The sequence below is a fragment of the Pantherophis guttatus genome, chromosome 3 (assembly GCF_059756535.1).
Source record: "Pantherophis guttatus breed Tessera chromosome 3, ASM5975653v1, whole genome shotgun sequence".
NCBI classification, from domain to species: domain Eukaryota; kingdom Metazoa; phylum Chordata; class Lepidosauria; order Squamata; family Colubridae; genus Pantherophis; species Pantherophis guttatus.
In genome coordinates, this window is record NC_142065.1 from 87,162,345 (window position 1) to 87,176,115 (window position 13,771).

At 36.6% G+C, this 13,771-nt stretch overlaps 1 protein-coding gene across 4 annotated transcripts in view; it reads right to left on the reverse strand.

Moving 5' to 3' along the window:
- The window catches only part of CDC14A (cell division cycle 14A), a 79,570-nt gene that overhangs the window by 24,082 nt on the left and 41,717 nt on the right, over positions 1-13,771 (reverse strand). For all 4 annotated transcript variants that reach the window (XM_034437349.3, XM_034437346.3, XM_034437350.3 and 1 more), the window contains exons 8-13: positions 13,152-13,239; positions 9,952-10,182; positions 6,886-7,024; positions 3,941-4,100; positions 2,393-2,502; positions 1,494-1,541 (exon numbers count right to left, since the gene is read on the reverse strand). In XM_034437349.3, the coding sequence (XP_034293240.1) occupies positions 1,494-1,541; positions 2,393-2,502; positions 3,941-4,100; positions 6,886-7,024; positions 9,952-10,182; positions 13,152-13,239 (776 nt within the window). The remainder of the gene's footprint in view (positions 1-1,493; positions 1,542-2,392; positions 2,503-3,940; positions 4,101-6,885; positions 7,025-9,951; positions 10,183-13,151; positions 13,240-13,771) is intronic.

Below are 13,771 nucleotides of genomic sequence, written 5' to 3' on the forward strand. Positions count from 1 at the left end.
ATGTTCATATGATTGGTAGAATCTTCACTTTTCTATCCTTCATTTAGTTTTCATACCAGGACCTCTGAATAAAAATCTTTACCTAAATAAATAATATTAAAACATCCTCAGGGTTTGCATGTGATGAATTATGTCTTCTACAACCGGGATCTCAGGATGCCTGGACACAATAAAACCTTATGGAGGAACAGGAAAATATTCTATTCTATGAGCACAGTACTATGTGCGAATCAGAACATTGTGCTAAATGATCTCCCATCCTTTGGGTACTTTTCAGAGGTTGTGTTTGGTCTTGAACTGCAAATAAAATTTTAACGTAATTCAGGAGTGTCTCTAAAGAAGAATATGACTGAAAAAGTCTTTCATATTTGAAGAAAACTACATATGAACCTTTAGATAGAAATTTCAAGCAGTGAACAAGCTCCCTCCCTCCCTCCCTCTCTGTCTCCCTCACAATGTTTAGTTTTTAAATTGCTGCCAATAGTTTTCAGGAAAAGAGCTCTAAGGGGCTGCAGGTAAATGACAAGACAATACAAATCTACTTCCTCTGAAGCACTTTTTTGGAACTGAATCCAAAGTCCCATACATCTTCAACAGGTAACTTGCTCCATGGACATGTATCAGTGCTACTATACTGTGATACACGAATCAGGCTTTAATGAGATAGTTCAATTTGCTTTAAATATTAGTATGGTTATATCTATGAAGAATTACATATCTAGCCATGAAGCCGAATGTTAAACAGCTTTCCAAAATTTAATCTTTGCCCACTGAAGTCTCAAAGAACAACAGACAATAGACATGTCTATCCTTGTGTGCTATACGTGTATGGACCTCGTTTATCCACAAGGAAGGTTGCATGGGATCTTGGATGTCAATGTTTCCTATTTCACAACCTTATTATTAAATGAACTCCAAAACCAGCTTTAGAGCTTTAACATGGAGAACAGCTTTTACATTCAATCACAGCACTATTACTTTTTAGTAATATTTGTAATTACTAGTACAACAGCAAAAATTCAGAAGGCTTCCATAAATGAAATTGCTTCTTTCTGCTCGGTGGCAAAGACACTGAGCTTGTCGATCAGAAACGTCGGCAGTTCAGAAGTTCGAATCCCTAGTACAGGTTTCCTGCATGAGCAGGGTGTTGGGCTAGATGACCTCCAAGATCCCTTCCAACTCTGGTGCTCTGGTGGCTCAGCAGACTAAAGCACTGTTATTAACATCCACTTACATCTGCTGCCTGCAATTACTGCAAGTTCAAATCTCACCAGGCTCAAGGTTGACTCAGCCTTCCATCCTTTCTAAGGTAGGTAAAATGAGGACCCAGATTATGGGGGCAATAAGATGACTTTGTATAACTATACAAAAGTATGAAGGCTATTGCTTAATGCATTGTAAGCCGCCCTGAGTCTCCGAAGAAGGGCGGCATATAAATCAAATTAAAAAAAAAAACCTCTGTTACTGTTACTGTAAACAATCCAAACAAATACCTGAAAGGCTGGGATATGGATCTGACATGTGTTTTCATATCTTCTAACCTAAAAAGACAATAATATTTTTACATAAAAAGTATCAAACTAAAAAAGATATATATTACTGAATTTATATAGCCAACATTTACTCTTCCAACGATCCAATATATTAAATTAAACACATATCCCACATATTCAGAAAAGCAGTCAAGCAAGCAAGCAAGCAGGCAGGCAAATAAGTAAGTAAATATATCAATAAATATATCAATAAACAACAAATACATAAATACTGGAGTGTCGCTCAGATCCTCCTGTCCAAATCTAGCAGATGTCTTCCTTAAAAGGAAATTATTTCTACCATGATCTGCTTCAATGATCCTGACATGAAGAAAGTCATACATGCAACTGAATGACAATTCCCATCATCCCACACTCTTATTTTGCTGGCTAGTACAGTAGCGATGTCAGAGTTCAACACATTACCCATTTCTAGGATATGTGACAGGAGTAACAAGTCAATAGTACAGCACACAAGGTTTTTATGGACAGGTTCAACCACTAGCACCTTCACATAAACAAAATGAGGGACATATTGCAGATTGTGGCTAAGAGTTAAGAATGGTATAAAGAATGGTTGCTGGGATTGGGCATGTCTAGTTTAATGAAAAGAAGGACTAGGGGTGACATGATAGCAGTGTTCCAGTAGCTCAGGGATTGCCACAAAGGAGACGGAGTCAAGCTATTCTCCAAAGCACCTGAAAGCAGGACAAGAAACAATGGATGGAAACTAATCAAGGAGAGAAAGCAACCTGGAATTTTATTAGAGAAATTCTAATAATATTAGAACATATTAGGAGAATATGTTCTCCTAATAGGAGAAATATTAGGGCAGAATCATTCAAGACTGAATAGCTTACCTAAGAGCTCCTGTTGTAGCTGAACGTGGCTGCCTCTGAAGTTTTAAGGCACGAAGTTGATCTCCCTGGGTCATGTCATTCTTAGCTTCTGAATCTTCTTCCAAATCATTCTGGAAAACAAAAATAATTTATTTAAAAGAAACATTTTGAGAACAAATCTATGACACAGGAATCACTATAGGTTTTTCTTCTCTCTCTCCTTATTTTGACTCCTGATAACTTACCAATAGCATTTATCACTTTGAAAATGTTTTAAGCAAAAAAGGGATAATACAACAAAAGCAAACTTAACTGTGAATGCATACATAACATACTGAAGGAAAGTTGTTGGAAAGGGAATATAGGTAGTCCTCGACTTACAACAGTTCATTTAGTGACCCTTCAAAGTTACAATGGCACTAAAAAAAGGACTTATGACCGTTTTTCAGTTACCACCTTTACAGCATCCCCATGATCATGTGATCAAAATTCAGATGCTTGGCAACAGGTTCATACTTATGACCGCTGCTGTGCCACAAAAGGTCATGTGATCCCCTTTTGCGACCTTCTGACAAGCAAAGTCAATGGGGAAGCCAGATTCACTTAACAACCGTGTCACCAACTTATCAACTGCAGTGATTCACTTAACAACTGTGGCCAAAAAAAAAAGTCGTAAAAGGAGGAACAACTCACTTAACAAATGTTTCACTTAACAATAGAAATTTTAGACTCAATTGTTTTCCTAAGTCATGATCTACCTGTACTTTAATAATAAAAGTACTGCACATTGACGCAGCGGGGAGTTTAACTTGTCCCAGGTTCCCATATGGATGACGGTGAAAAATCACAATATAGTGTGAGCATATACATGCTTTCGTTCTTCTAACAAGTTGGCCAGGTCTGTATAATTAAAGTGGTGACTACAAGTGGGGGAAAAACCAACTGCAAATCCACAGCTGATCACAAAAGAGTTCTGGGTGACTATGGCTCAATCACTTTTTCTTAATCCAAGCTACCCCACTGTTTGCATGCCATCTTAAACTTGCAGAGAAATGGTGGGGTATAAATATAAAATAAATTTACTAAATAATCAGACCTTTCCACACCTTGACACATGAGGACATTTTTACCTTCTACCTCCTCATCTTGCTCCTTGGAGTGAAACTTTTGGCTTAAATTAAATTAAAGTTATATTAGGTCAGAACCAGAAATCAAATTACAAAGGAGGAAAATAAGTCATGATTGATGCGATGAATCTAATTAATTTTCTTAGGAAACATAATCATTAAAACACTTATTTTAAACGGTAGTTTTGGCAAAGGGCTATTGAACCCATCATATCTGCATAGGATTCCACTGCATTCCGTCTTGGCCCTAATCCTTACTTGGCTCAGCCTTGCAATTTGCAATATTTCAATAATCATACTGAACTCTTTTACTATAAGGTTTACAACACAAGTATACTGTATATGTCAAACATTTTGAATGTATTATGCTGCTGTGATAAACTTCAAATATTTTATTTCTGAAATTATTGACATATTCTTCAAGTGTGGTTGGAAACTTTACCTCTATATATTTATCCAAATTTTCAATTCTAGTTGAAGTTCCAGTGATAGAAATGTCATCGAAGCCCGATAAAACTTTGCTCAAACTATCTTCATCTACTTCTTTTGTTTTCTGTTTAGTTCGGAATATGTCTCCTTGGACCCACAATATTGGCTGTTTTCTGTTCAATAGAACCAAAAATAAAATCAGTACCAGTGGCATTGTACTGTAGAAAATGAGGTATGGCTTTCTTTTAAAATATGTGCCTTTCAAATCTTTAAATCTGTACAATCTCACACAATTATTGGATGATCTAGTTAGACTTTGGCCCTTATAATTAAAATATTTATTGCTAGAGCAGAATATTGGTAGCTCATTGGCTTGTCGATCAGAAGGATGGCAGTTTGAGACCCAAGTACTTCGTTACAAGATAAGCTCCTGTTCTTGCCCCAACTACTCCCAACCTAGCAATCTGAAAGCATTCAAATGTAAGTAGATAAATAGGTACCACTTTGATGGGAAGATAACAGCATTCTGTGCACTTTGGTATATAGTCATGCCAACCACATGATCATGGAAGCATCTTTGGACAATGATGACTCTCTTGGCTAGGAAATGGAGATAAGCACTGCTCCCTACAATCGGACATGACTGCAGGGCAAATCTTTACCTTTTTTTTATTCTTATAGAATTAAATATATCAGTAATAACCCTTTAATTTTTGTCCTTCTCTTTTTATATGTATGTGCTAAATTTTGCTGCTCTTTCCCATCTATTTTATCTAACTGGATAATTAAACATGACAGCTGCAGAAATAGGCAGAAATAAACAGGGTCACCCATATATTTCAATTCAGACAAAAATTCCTGTTGGGAGATCAATGACTGTGGAATAGAATAGGATTAGAACACTGAAAACAGTATCCTTGTAAGGAAGCTAACATGGAGTATAATTAAATGAGGCAAGCCAGGCTAACTCCTAGAAAAATTTACTGAATGAGTATCATAAACACATAAATCAAGAAAAAAAAAAGTCCTTGAATGAATCAGGGAAGTTTATGCTTGCTTAGAATGATTTTACCCATGCATTGGTGGATGGGGACACTTCTTTCAAAGTTAGGTTGGAGAGATTATTGTTAAACTGACTTCAAAGAACAGTAACATGGTTGTTAATCCAGAGCAATATCACCTAATGAGAAGCAGTATCACTGTTTTAATTGCAAAGTTTCGTATGTCTCAGTCCAATTTTTTAAAAAATCCCACTCTTCTTCCTTAATTATTCTTTAAAGCTCTTATGATAACTATCACCAATAACAAAACAAGGTGCCAAGGTACTGAATGTCAGAAAATTAGAGAATTAAAGACATAGGCTTTGATTGAAATAGCATAGCAAGGAATGTAGAAACTTCAATACAAAAATCTAACCTATGGCAGAAAACAGTTTTGGATGACTAATCTGCAACACTTGCATAAAAGAAACAAACCCATCAATCTCAAATCAATAATGCCCCCAAATAATTATTTTTTTTACAATTTATCCTGCCTGCTCTTTACTGAAAGTTGTCTTCCTACTGTGATAACTGAGCTTTGCTATTCTAACCTCTGTTGGACTAAAAAGCGATTGCAAAATTGTCTGCCCTGCTCTCACCAAAAGCAGCTTGCCAATAGTTCTCTGGAGGAACAAGGCATCGATGGAATCCAGCACAGAGAACAGAGTGAAAAGTTTCAGGAAATCACAGATCATCATAGGTTCCCTGGCACAACCACCATGCAACAGTGTCCCCAAGTCCCATCTCTGGTCCTTTGTTGCCACAGACCGCTGGCACAAACCGCTGGCATAATGCTCTGAATTTGTCACAATGCTACAATGCTGGCTGGGGAATTCTGGGAGTTGAAGTTGACCTATCTTAAAGTTGCCACGGTCGAGGAACATTGGTCTATACTGTTCCAAACCATTTCAGGTTCATGTATGAAAAAAACAAGAAGTACAGATTGTTTCAATAATTATTTTGACGGTAGGGTTTTCATTACCCTGTTAAGTACGAAATAATAGGCAGTAACACTTGAATAGTTTTGAGGCATTCCACCCACTTCATGGTTCATTTTATATAATTCCTAGCGATTCACTCCAAATGTATTTCCAGGACATTACACAGAATAGCTGTAGCAATATAGGGCTACAGTATGGTATAAAATCAGAAATCCTCATGCAAATGTCTTGTGTGATGTATTTACAGCATCTATGTGCACCCAAGTCACACTGTGGGAAGGATCCTGTATTTTATTGACTCACTAAATCAATTTTTATCACTAAGACATAACAAGCAGATGTTCACTGCCACTGCCATAAATCCCATAGTGAAAACCAGATGGCTTGATCTGATCCATTCCAATTAGCACCACAGATAGGCAGCCTTGTTAATTATCACCTTTTCTACAACTTTAGCTACTTTTAGTAAAAGTGATGGATACATTTTCCCCCTCCTTTCTATCTCTCCGAAGGCAGATGAAAAACATTAGCTGACTTCAAACAAAAGCTGCATGGTTAAAAATGAACTTTAATTAGATTCTGATACTGTCTTTTCAGGATTAGATTGAGATACAGTTCACAAAAAAGCACAAAATATTGACAAGTAACTTGTTAAGATATGCTCAGGCAACAAAACCAAGAGAAGGAGCAAACATTTTCCAGATTTTTAACCCATTCCTGGAGTTACTTTAAAAAGGGCATTTTGAGACATGAGTAACACAATAAATTGAATAACATAAAACATTACAGCAGCAGTGTAACATTACACATACCTTCTCCAGAACTTGTTAAATGTTATAATAAGAACTCTATACCCAATTCAGTAGAGGGAGTTCCAAAAATGTTACCATGTTTTGTGGCCTTAATAAATATTTAGTAAGAGTAAAGAACACATTCTGGAGCATCCATTATATGATTAATGTAGTTCTCATACTTACTCTTCAAGGAAATGTTGTTGAGGTCCAATAATAGAACCTGGCCGACACATTCGTATCCAGGCAATGGCTTCAGAATGGGTGAATTTATAGTGTTTGATTATGTAACTAGCAATCAGTGTTCCTGTCCTTCCTAGACCAGCTACATTAATGAAAAAAAGACATAAACATTGAGTTTTAAGAGATCCACAATTCTGAATATTTGGCACGGGATAATGCCAAATATATTCTAAATATTTGTTTCTAGGTCCCAGGGTTTTACAAAACTCACAGCCAAACTAGATATGAAATACCATGTGTCTATTAAAGGAAAAATAACCTGCTATATTCTATACAGCTTGATTTATGAGAGTGAAAGTTTGTTCTCCAAGCTTGTGGATCAGTTTCCGAACATTACCAGGCTAGGTAACATCTTCAGCAGAGTTTAGGGTATGCCAGTGTCAGTGTTCTTCTGTTTATGCTTGATTTATGTTTATTTTAATCCCTGGACCATTTTCTATTCCTGACGTTGATAGTTTCTAAGTATAATGCTTTGTTTCTAGTGCTATACAATTTATCCACAACACTGATGTAACCATAGCTCTTGCTGATTTCATCAAATTGCCTCAAGTCGTTTTATCATGATCTTCTGAGGTATATCCATGCACAGAAGATACTTCCAAAATGAAGTAGGGATACTTCAAACATTCAATGCTTTGCCTTGATCCTCCAAGAAGTTGATTTGGAAAGGTACTTTAATTACTTCTCAGATTATCTTCTCAAGGCTTTGTGTAGCCCTATTTCCTACATGTGTAAAATCAAAAGCATTTGCAGAGCTAGATCTGTATGGATAGTTCTCAGGTTGCGACGGTTCATTGAGTGACCGTTCAAAATTATGATGGCACTGAATGAGGGGGATTTACAATAGGTTCTTGGAATTCCAGTCATTGTAGCATACCTGCAATCACATAATCATGATCTGAGTACTTATTGCCCAGCTAATGGCTACAATGTTGCAACAAGCAACAGATATGTACCGGTAATTGCGATTTCCAATTTTCCCTGCCAGCTTCCCACAAGCAATGGGGAAGCTGGCGGGTAATCAACAGTTGTGGCCACATGAGGTCCTCGTTTAACAACTCGAATGGCCCTCATTTAACAGTGGCACCCAGGATTGCTGGAATTAATATCACTATGTGACACAGTCACATGCTGTCACACTTTACAACAAGGTCACTTAATGGTCCTAATTGCTGTTGTAAACCAAAGACTACCATAATATTAGTATCTTCCTTTTAACGTGTGGGACAATTAATAGGGTAAAGATGTTGGAATATGAATTAAATATATTATATATCATTAACTAACAGAAATGGAGACAGGCCACACAGTCTGAGGTTGTTTTTAATAACAATCAGACAAAATGTCATGAAACATTTAAGCTCATTATTTTTAGTATGTTGACACTCTACGTCTTATTATTTTAAAACATGATTTCTTAGCATTTCAGCTTCCTCAGACCTATAATCACGAAGGCAGGCAGATCCTTCTCATCACTACTAGGTGAATGTGATTTCCTGACGGTATGTTTCTACCGTAATAGGGTCCTGCCCAATTGAACAATAATATCTAATAAGTCAATTTTGCTGACTTAGAAAGCTAAACAGGATTGTCCATGGTCAACATAGATGGTGGGTCATCTGGGAATCCAATAACGTCCTGGCAGGAAGCAACAACAACCACTTTTATAACATATCCATAAAACTACATGGATGTACCCGACCAGGAATTTAGTTGCTTTTCTCTTTTAATGGAGACTTGATGATCAGTGATGCAAAGAAACAAGCTTCCATGGAGCCAGCGTAATCTTCAGCTAACAAGCATTATAAGAATTGTCTGATGCTATAAACCCTTTCACAATTTTACATTAGCCCAGTGCTGACAAACTTCCTTTTTTGAAATGCCCTTTCTTAATCCTTGTGAGCCTTCAACAATAGAACCAGAAGCAATATGGTTATCAGATTATTTGCTCTTGTTCTAGAGAAACATAAATATTAAATTCACCAGAGACAGGTCAGGGAGACTACAAAAGAGGCTGTTTTCTAGATTAGCTAAGTGCCATCAAGTTGTTTTCGACTTCTAGCAACCACACAGATATATTTTCTCCATGATGATCTGTCCCTATTCCAGTCTTTCAGGTTTTCCCAAAAGCAATGGAAAAACTGAAAATGGATAAATTAATTAAATAAGACAGGCTAGTGAAAAAAAAAAAAAGAAGTGACACTGCTTCCTCTATATTTTCAGGCTTTCCAAGTAAAATCATTTTATTTAAATGATACGGAATAGAAGATTCGAGATGTTAAGGCACACAACACACAAACTATATAGAAGTTCATTACTACTCTTACACATGCATAAAAACTGAATCTTCTAAAGAATACTAAAGAGAAATATTTACAAAAAAAAGAGGCAACAGCATCACTCAGTGGAATAAAAATGGCTCTGCATAGGTAGGAAAAATCAATGCAACATTTTAGCTAAGGCAAGAGTTTTAAAATGTGTAATTTGGAGTAATTTATACAACTCAATATATATACATGTATACCTGGAACTCATATGTGCAAGTCTTGCTGTATTCGGGTCTTTTCCCGTGTAAGATTGAGATTATCTTGGCAACGTTTCGGCAGAATCTCATCTGCCATCATCAGGCCTGTGCAAGGGTTCTTTAACAAGAAGGGTTCTTTAAGGTTCTCAATCTTACACGGGAAAAGACCCGAATACACCAAGACTTGCATACCTGTACCCGTGAAAATCTACGAAAACAAATATATATATATATATATACACATTGTTCCTAGAAGCACAAGGCCGAAGACACTAGCCTGAAGATGACGAATGAGACTTCGTCGAAACGTCGCCAAGGTACTTCCAATTTTACGCGGGAGAATACCCGAATAAACAAAGACCTACATACAAATACCCGTGAAAACCTCAGAAAACACACACACAAACACACACACACATATATATTCTAATTCTAATTATTTTATTTTTATGTCGAACAGATTTAGTATTGCAATTCAGACTTACCTTTACAGTGTACAGCTATAGCGCCTTCTGCTTCCTCACAGATGTTCAAAAACTGTTGCAATATACTCTCACTCGGGGTGCTTCCATCAATGAAGAATAGGTCGTAGTGCTCAAATCCACCATCTGTGAAGCGTTTGGCTTCATAAATCTTTTTGTTGAGTCTTATGATAGTTGTTATGTTGTGCTTCCTAAAATATGGGAAATAGGCTTCGGGCGCATGAAGCGGATAACCTACAACAAGCAGAATGAGAATACTTGGATATTTCCATCTCATCTCCAAGTAGCTGAACCATTAAGAATACTGTATGATGAAAATAAACTATTTTAAAATAATATAAATATTGAGGGGTCCTGGTGCTCTCTTGAGCTTGGTTGGTTGTTTTCTTGCAGACATTTCCTTACCTAACTAGGTAACATCATGATGTTCTCTTCTATTGGTAATAAAAATATTGTTAGGCAAGTCTATTCAAAGTTGCAAAGCTGTACGCTTTAGTGTTATAACCAAAAAATCTTAAGTAACAACATCACAGAACATTAAAGAGCTCCAGCTAAGATTCTGAGAAATCATTTCTTCTTGTTAGTTCTAAATCAGAAGAAAGCATTTTTTTGTGGAATCTTCATCATCATAAAAAACAGATCAATCAGAATAGAGCTGGAAGGGAGCTTGGAGGCCTTCTAATTCAACCTCCTGCTCAAGCAGGAGACCCTATAACCGTGATGGTGAACCTATGGCACACGTGCCACAGGTAGCACGCGGAGCCATATCTATGGGCACGTGAATGTTGTCCTAGCTCAGCTCCAGCATGTATCAGCCAGCTAATTTTCGAGCCTTCCGGGCCCACCGGAAGTCAGGAAATGGGCCGTTTCCGGCCTTCGGAGGGCCTCGGAATGGGTAGAGGAGGCAGTTTTCATCTTCCCCTGGCTCCAAGAAAGCCTCTGGAGCCTGAGGAAGGCGAAAAATGGACCTACCGGGCCCACAGGTAACCTTTTTGCCGTCGTGTGCCAAAAGTGGGGGGAGTGCAGGGTGTCACACGTGCATGCACAAGGGGGTGGGGCGGGGGTGCATTGAATTATGGTTTTGGGCACACGTGCGCACGACCCCCCCGCGCTCCCCCACTTTTGGCACACGACGGCAAAAAGGTTAGCCATCACTGCCCTATAACATTTCAATTAGGTTGCTATCCAGTTTTTATTAAAAAACCTCCAGAGATGAAGCCCCTATAACTTCTGAAGGCAAGCTGTCCCAATGGTTAATTGTCCTCACAGATAGGAATTTCTCCTTAATTCCATAATATGAATATTTGGAAAGTACTATATAAAACTGTAACTATTTGGGAGCGACTTGGCATAGTTATTTTGACTGATTTGCTATTTCTTTCTTTCACGAACTAGATCCAACACAGTGAAATTGCACGTTTTGTGTTTATTTTCATCACTTCTTTTTATACAACTTCTTGAAATTGTTTAAAAGTTAGATACATATTTAAGGTAATATTCACTGATTTTATAAGGCTGAGATAAAACTGATATTTGGGGTGGCATCAAGATTTAGGGGTAGGATCCACACAATTGCAGGTGCGTGTCAACTATGTTGTTCTAAACATTAAAAAATCAGCAACAACCTTGTAATCTTTTATTATGCTGCAGTAAAGTATTTTGTACAGATTTGCTACACTGCCTTTTGTCCAGTCCTTGGAAAATAAAGGATCCTCATATTCAAAATTAAAGTTCTAATTACCCTTTTGAAGTTCATTTTTTAAAAAATCTTTAAACTTATATTTAAATTTTCTTTTGCTAAAAATTGAAGGAAACTCACCCTGCACTTTCAGATTTGTTAATCCAAAGGTTCCTAATAGTTGAAAAGCAGTTAAAAAGCAATTTCTAAAAGTGATTAGAAAAGGTAGTATACGAACCTAGTGTCCTTTGAAGGTTCCGACTGTGATTAGAACAAGATGGCTATTCCTTTATCTCCCAGAGCTCTAAACCCACTGGAGATCACTATCCTGCAGTCTCCTCGTGAGGAGCAACTATGGGCGATCTCAAGTCCTCTTTGTGCCCAGAGAGAAATTACAAAAATCTGGTCTACTAGCTGGCTTCGCATTTTACCACCATTGTCCTCTGTATCTCTTCAGTTTATCATATCTTCCCCAGAAGTCACAAACCTTACTTCCTAATCACTTTCAAGAAATTGCCTATTCACCATTTTCAAGCTTGTTGGCCCAAAAGTCTCTGATAGCTATAAAATGGTTAAAATATTTTCATCAGGTGAGTTTATCTTCAACTCTGAACAAAAGAAAAATCAATCATAGGTTTAAGAACTTAAAGAATTCAAAATAACAAAAACCCAAGAGCTAAATAAGCTTTTGATCTTAGGACGTTATACAGGGATGAAAGGTCCAGATAAATCTGACTTTTGCTACAAGATTTTGGAATTAGCTATGAAAAATAAACAGCTTCTTGTGGGTAACAGATGTATTTTAGCTCTCCTAAACAGTGTAAATCGTAACAAAGATAAGTGATAATTTTAGAAACTAAATACTAGAGGGGTCTAAAAATTACAAGCAAAAAACCAGGATTTCATTACAATGAATGGCCTTAAAATGATAATTAAAATTTCAAAAATGTGTAGTTGGATAATGTGGATTTAAGAAAAGATTTAAAGAAAAGAAATTCAACTGTGTTATGGGACATCATTGTAATACATTCTCCACAGAGCTCAATTCCACATTTACTCAAAATCTACCCTGAAGATGTGAGGGAATTTCTGGAGCAATTTTTAAAGGGGAAGAGGTAAACAGTTTTAAAGGTAAAAAGACAGAGCTTGCTATCATAAACAAGCTCTCCGGAGGTACACTGTTTTACTTGTTGAGAAAGTTAAGTTACCTTCATACTAAAAATTAAATTTTTCAGTATTGGTAAAAAATAAAAAAAAAAAGTTTCCTAAACAATATAATGTCCAAAAACCTGCATACATCCAAGGCCTTCTTGTGCATGAGATTTCTTCCTGGATTTCACTATTAACCAAAGTTGTTGCTCAGAACTATTATCCAAAACTGCATTTGTCAAAACAAATCTTTTGGACAGAAATTACTTGGGTAAACTCTGGACTATAGTCAATGACTAGCCATAGGAAACAAAACCAAAATTCTACCCATCCCTCCCCCCCCCCCCAAAAAAAAAAAAAAAAAAAAGATAAATACCATTTTCAATCTTGGTCTTCGGATGTGGTCCACTAAACGCTAAGAATTTTCCAGGGACAATCCAATTGAAGTCACCATTTTCTACTCTCTATGGAAAATGAAAGGAGAGAATTTTTTTTTAAAAAGATCTCTTTTCAATGTTTGAACAGTATCTTGTTTTGAAAAGTTCATAAAAATGTAGCTTTGCTTTAATAGCTGACTAATGTCACTCATGGGGGAAAAAAAAGTTTGCTGAAAGATTACCTTAGGCAATTTGCTAGTAAAATCCATCTAATTCTATCAACAAATCATCATGAGGACCAGCAAGTACTGTACTTTTATTTTCAGAATTCACAAAGGCAATGGAAGTCTGCCATATTATTAAGATTTGTAAAATTGATGTTTAAAACAATTCATAATTAAAACCAATCAGTGTTAACATTTTTACATTGTAAATACAGCTTCCTGCACTTTAAAATTTGTTGCAAGACCATATTTGTTTCCATTTCTATACCGCCCTTCTCCAAACAGGACTCAGGGCGGTGAACAGCCAAAGTAAAAAACAGAACATACAAAATTTAAAAACAGTTTAAAATAATTAAATATTTTGGCCGTAAATTAAAACAACCCAATTTAAAATC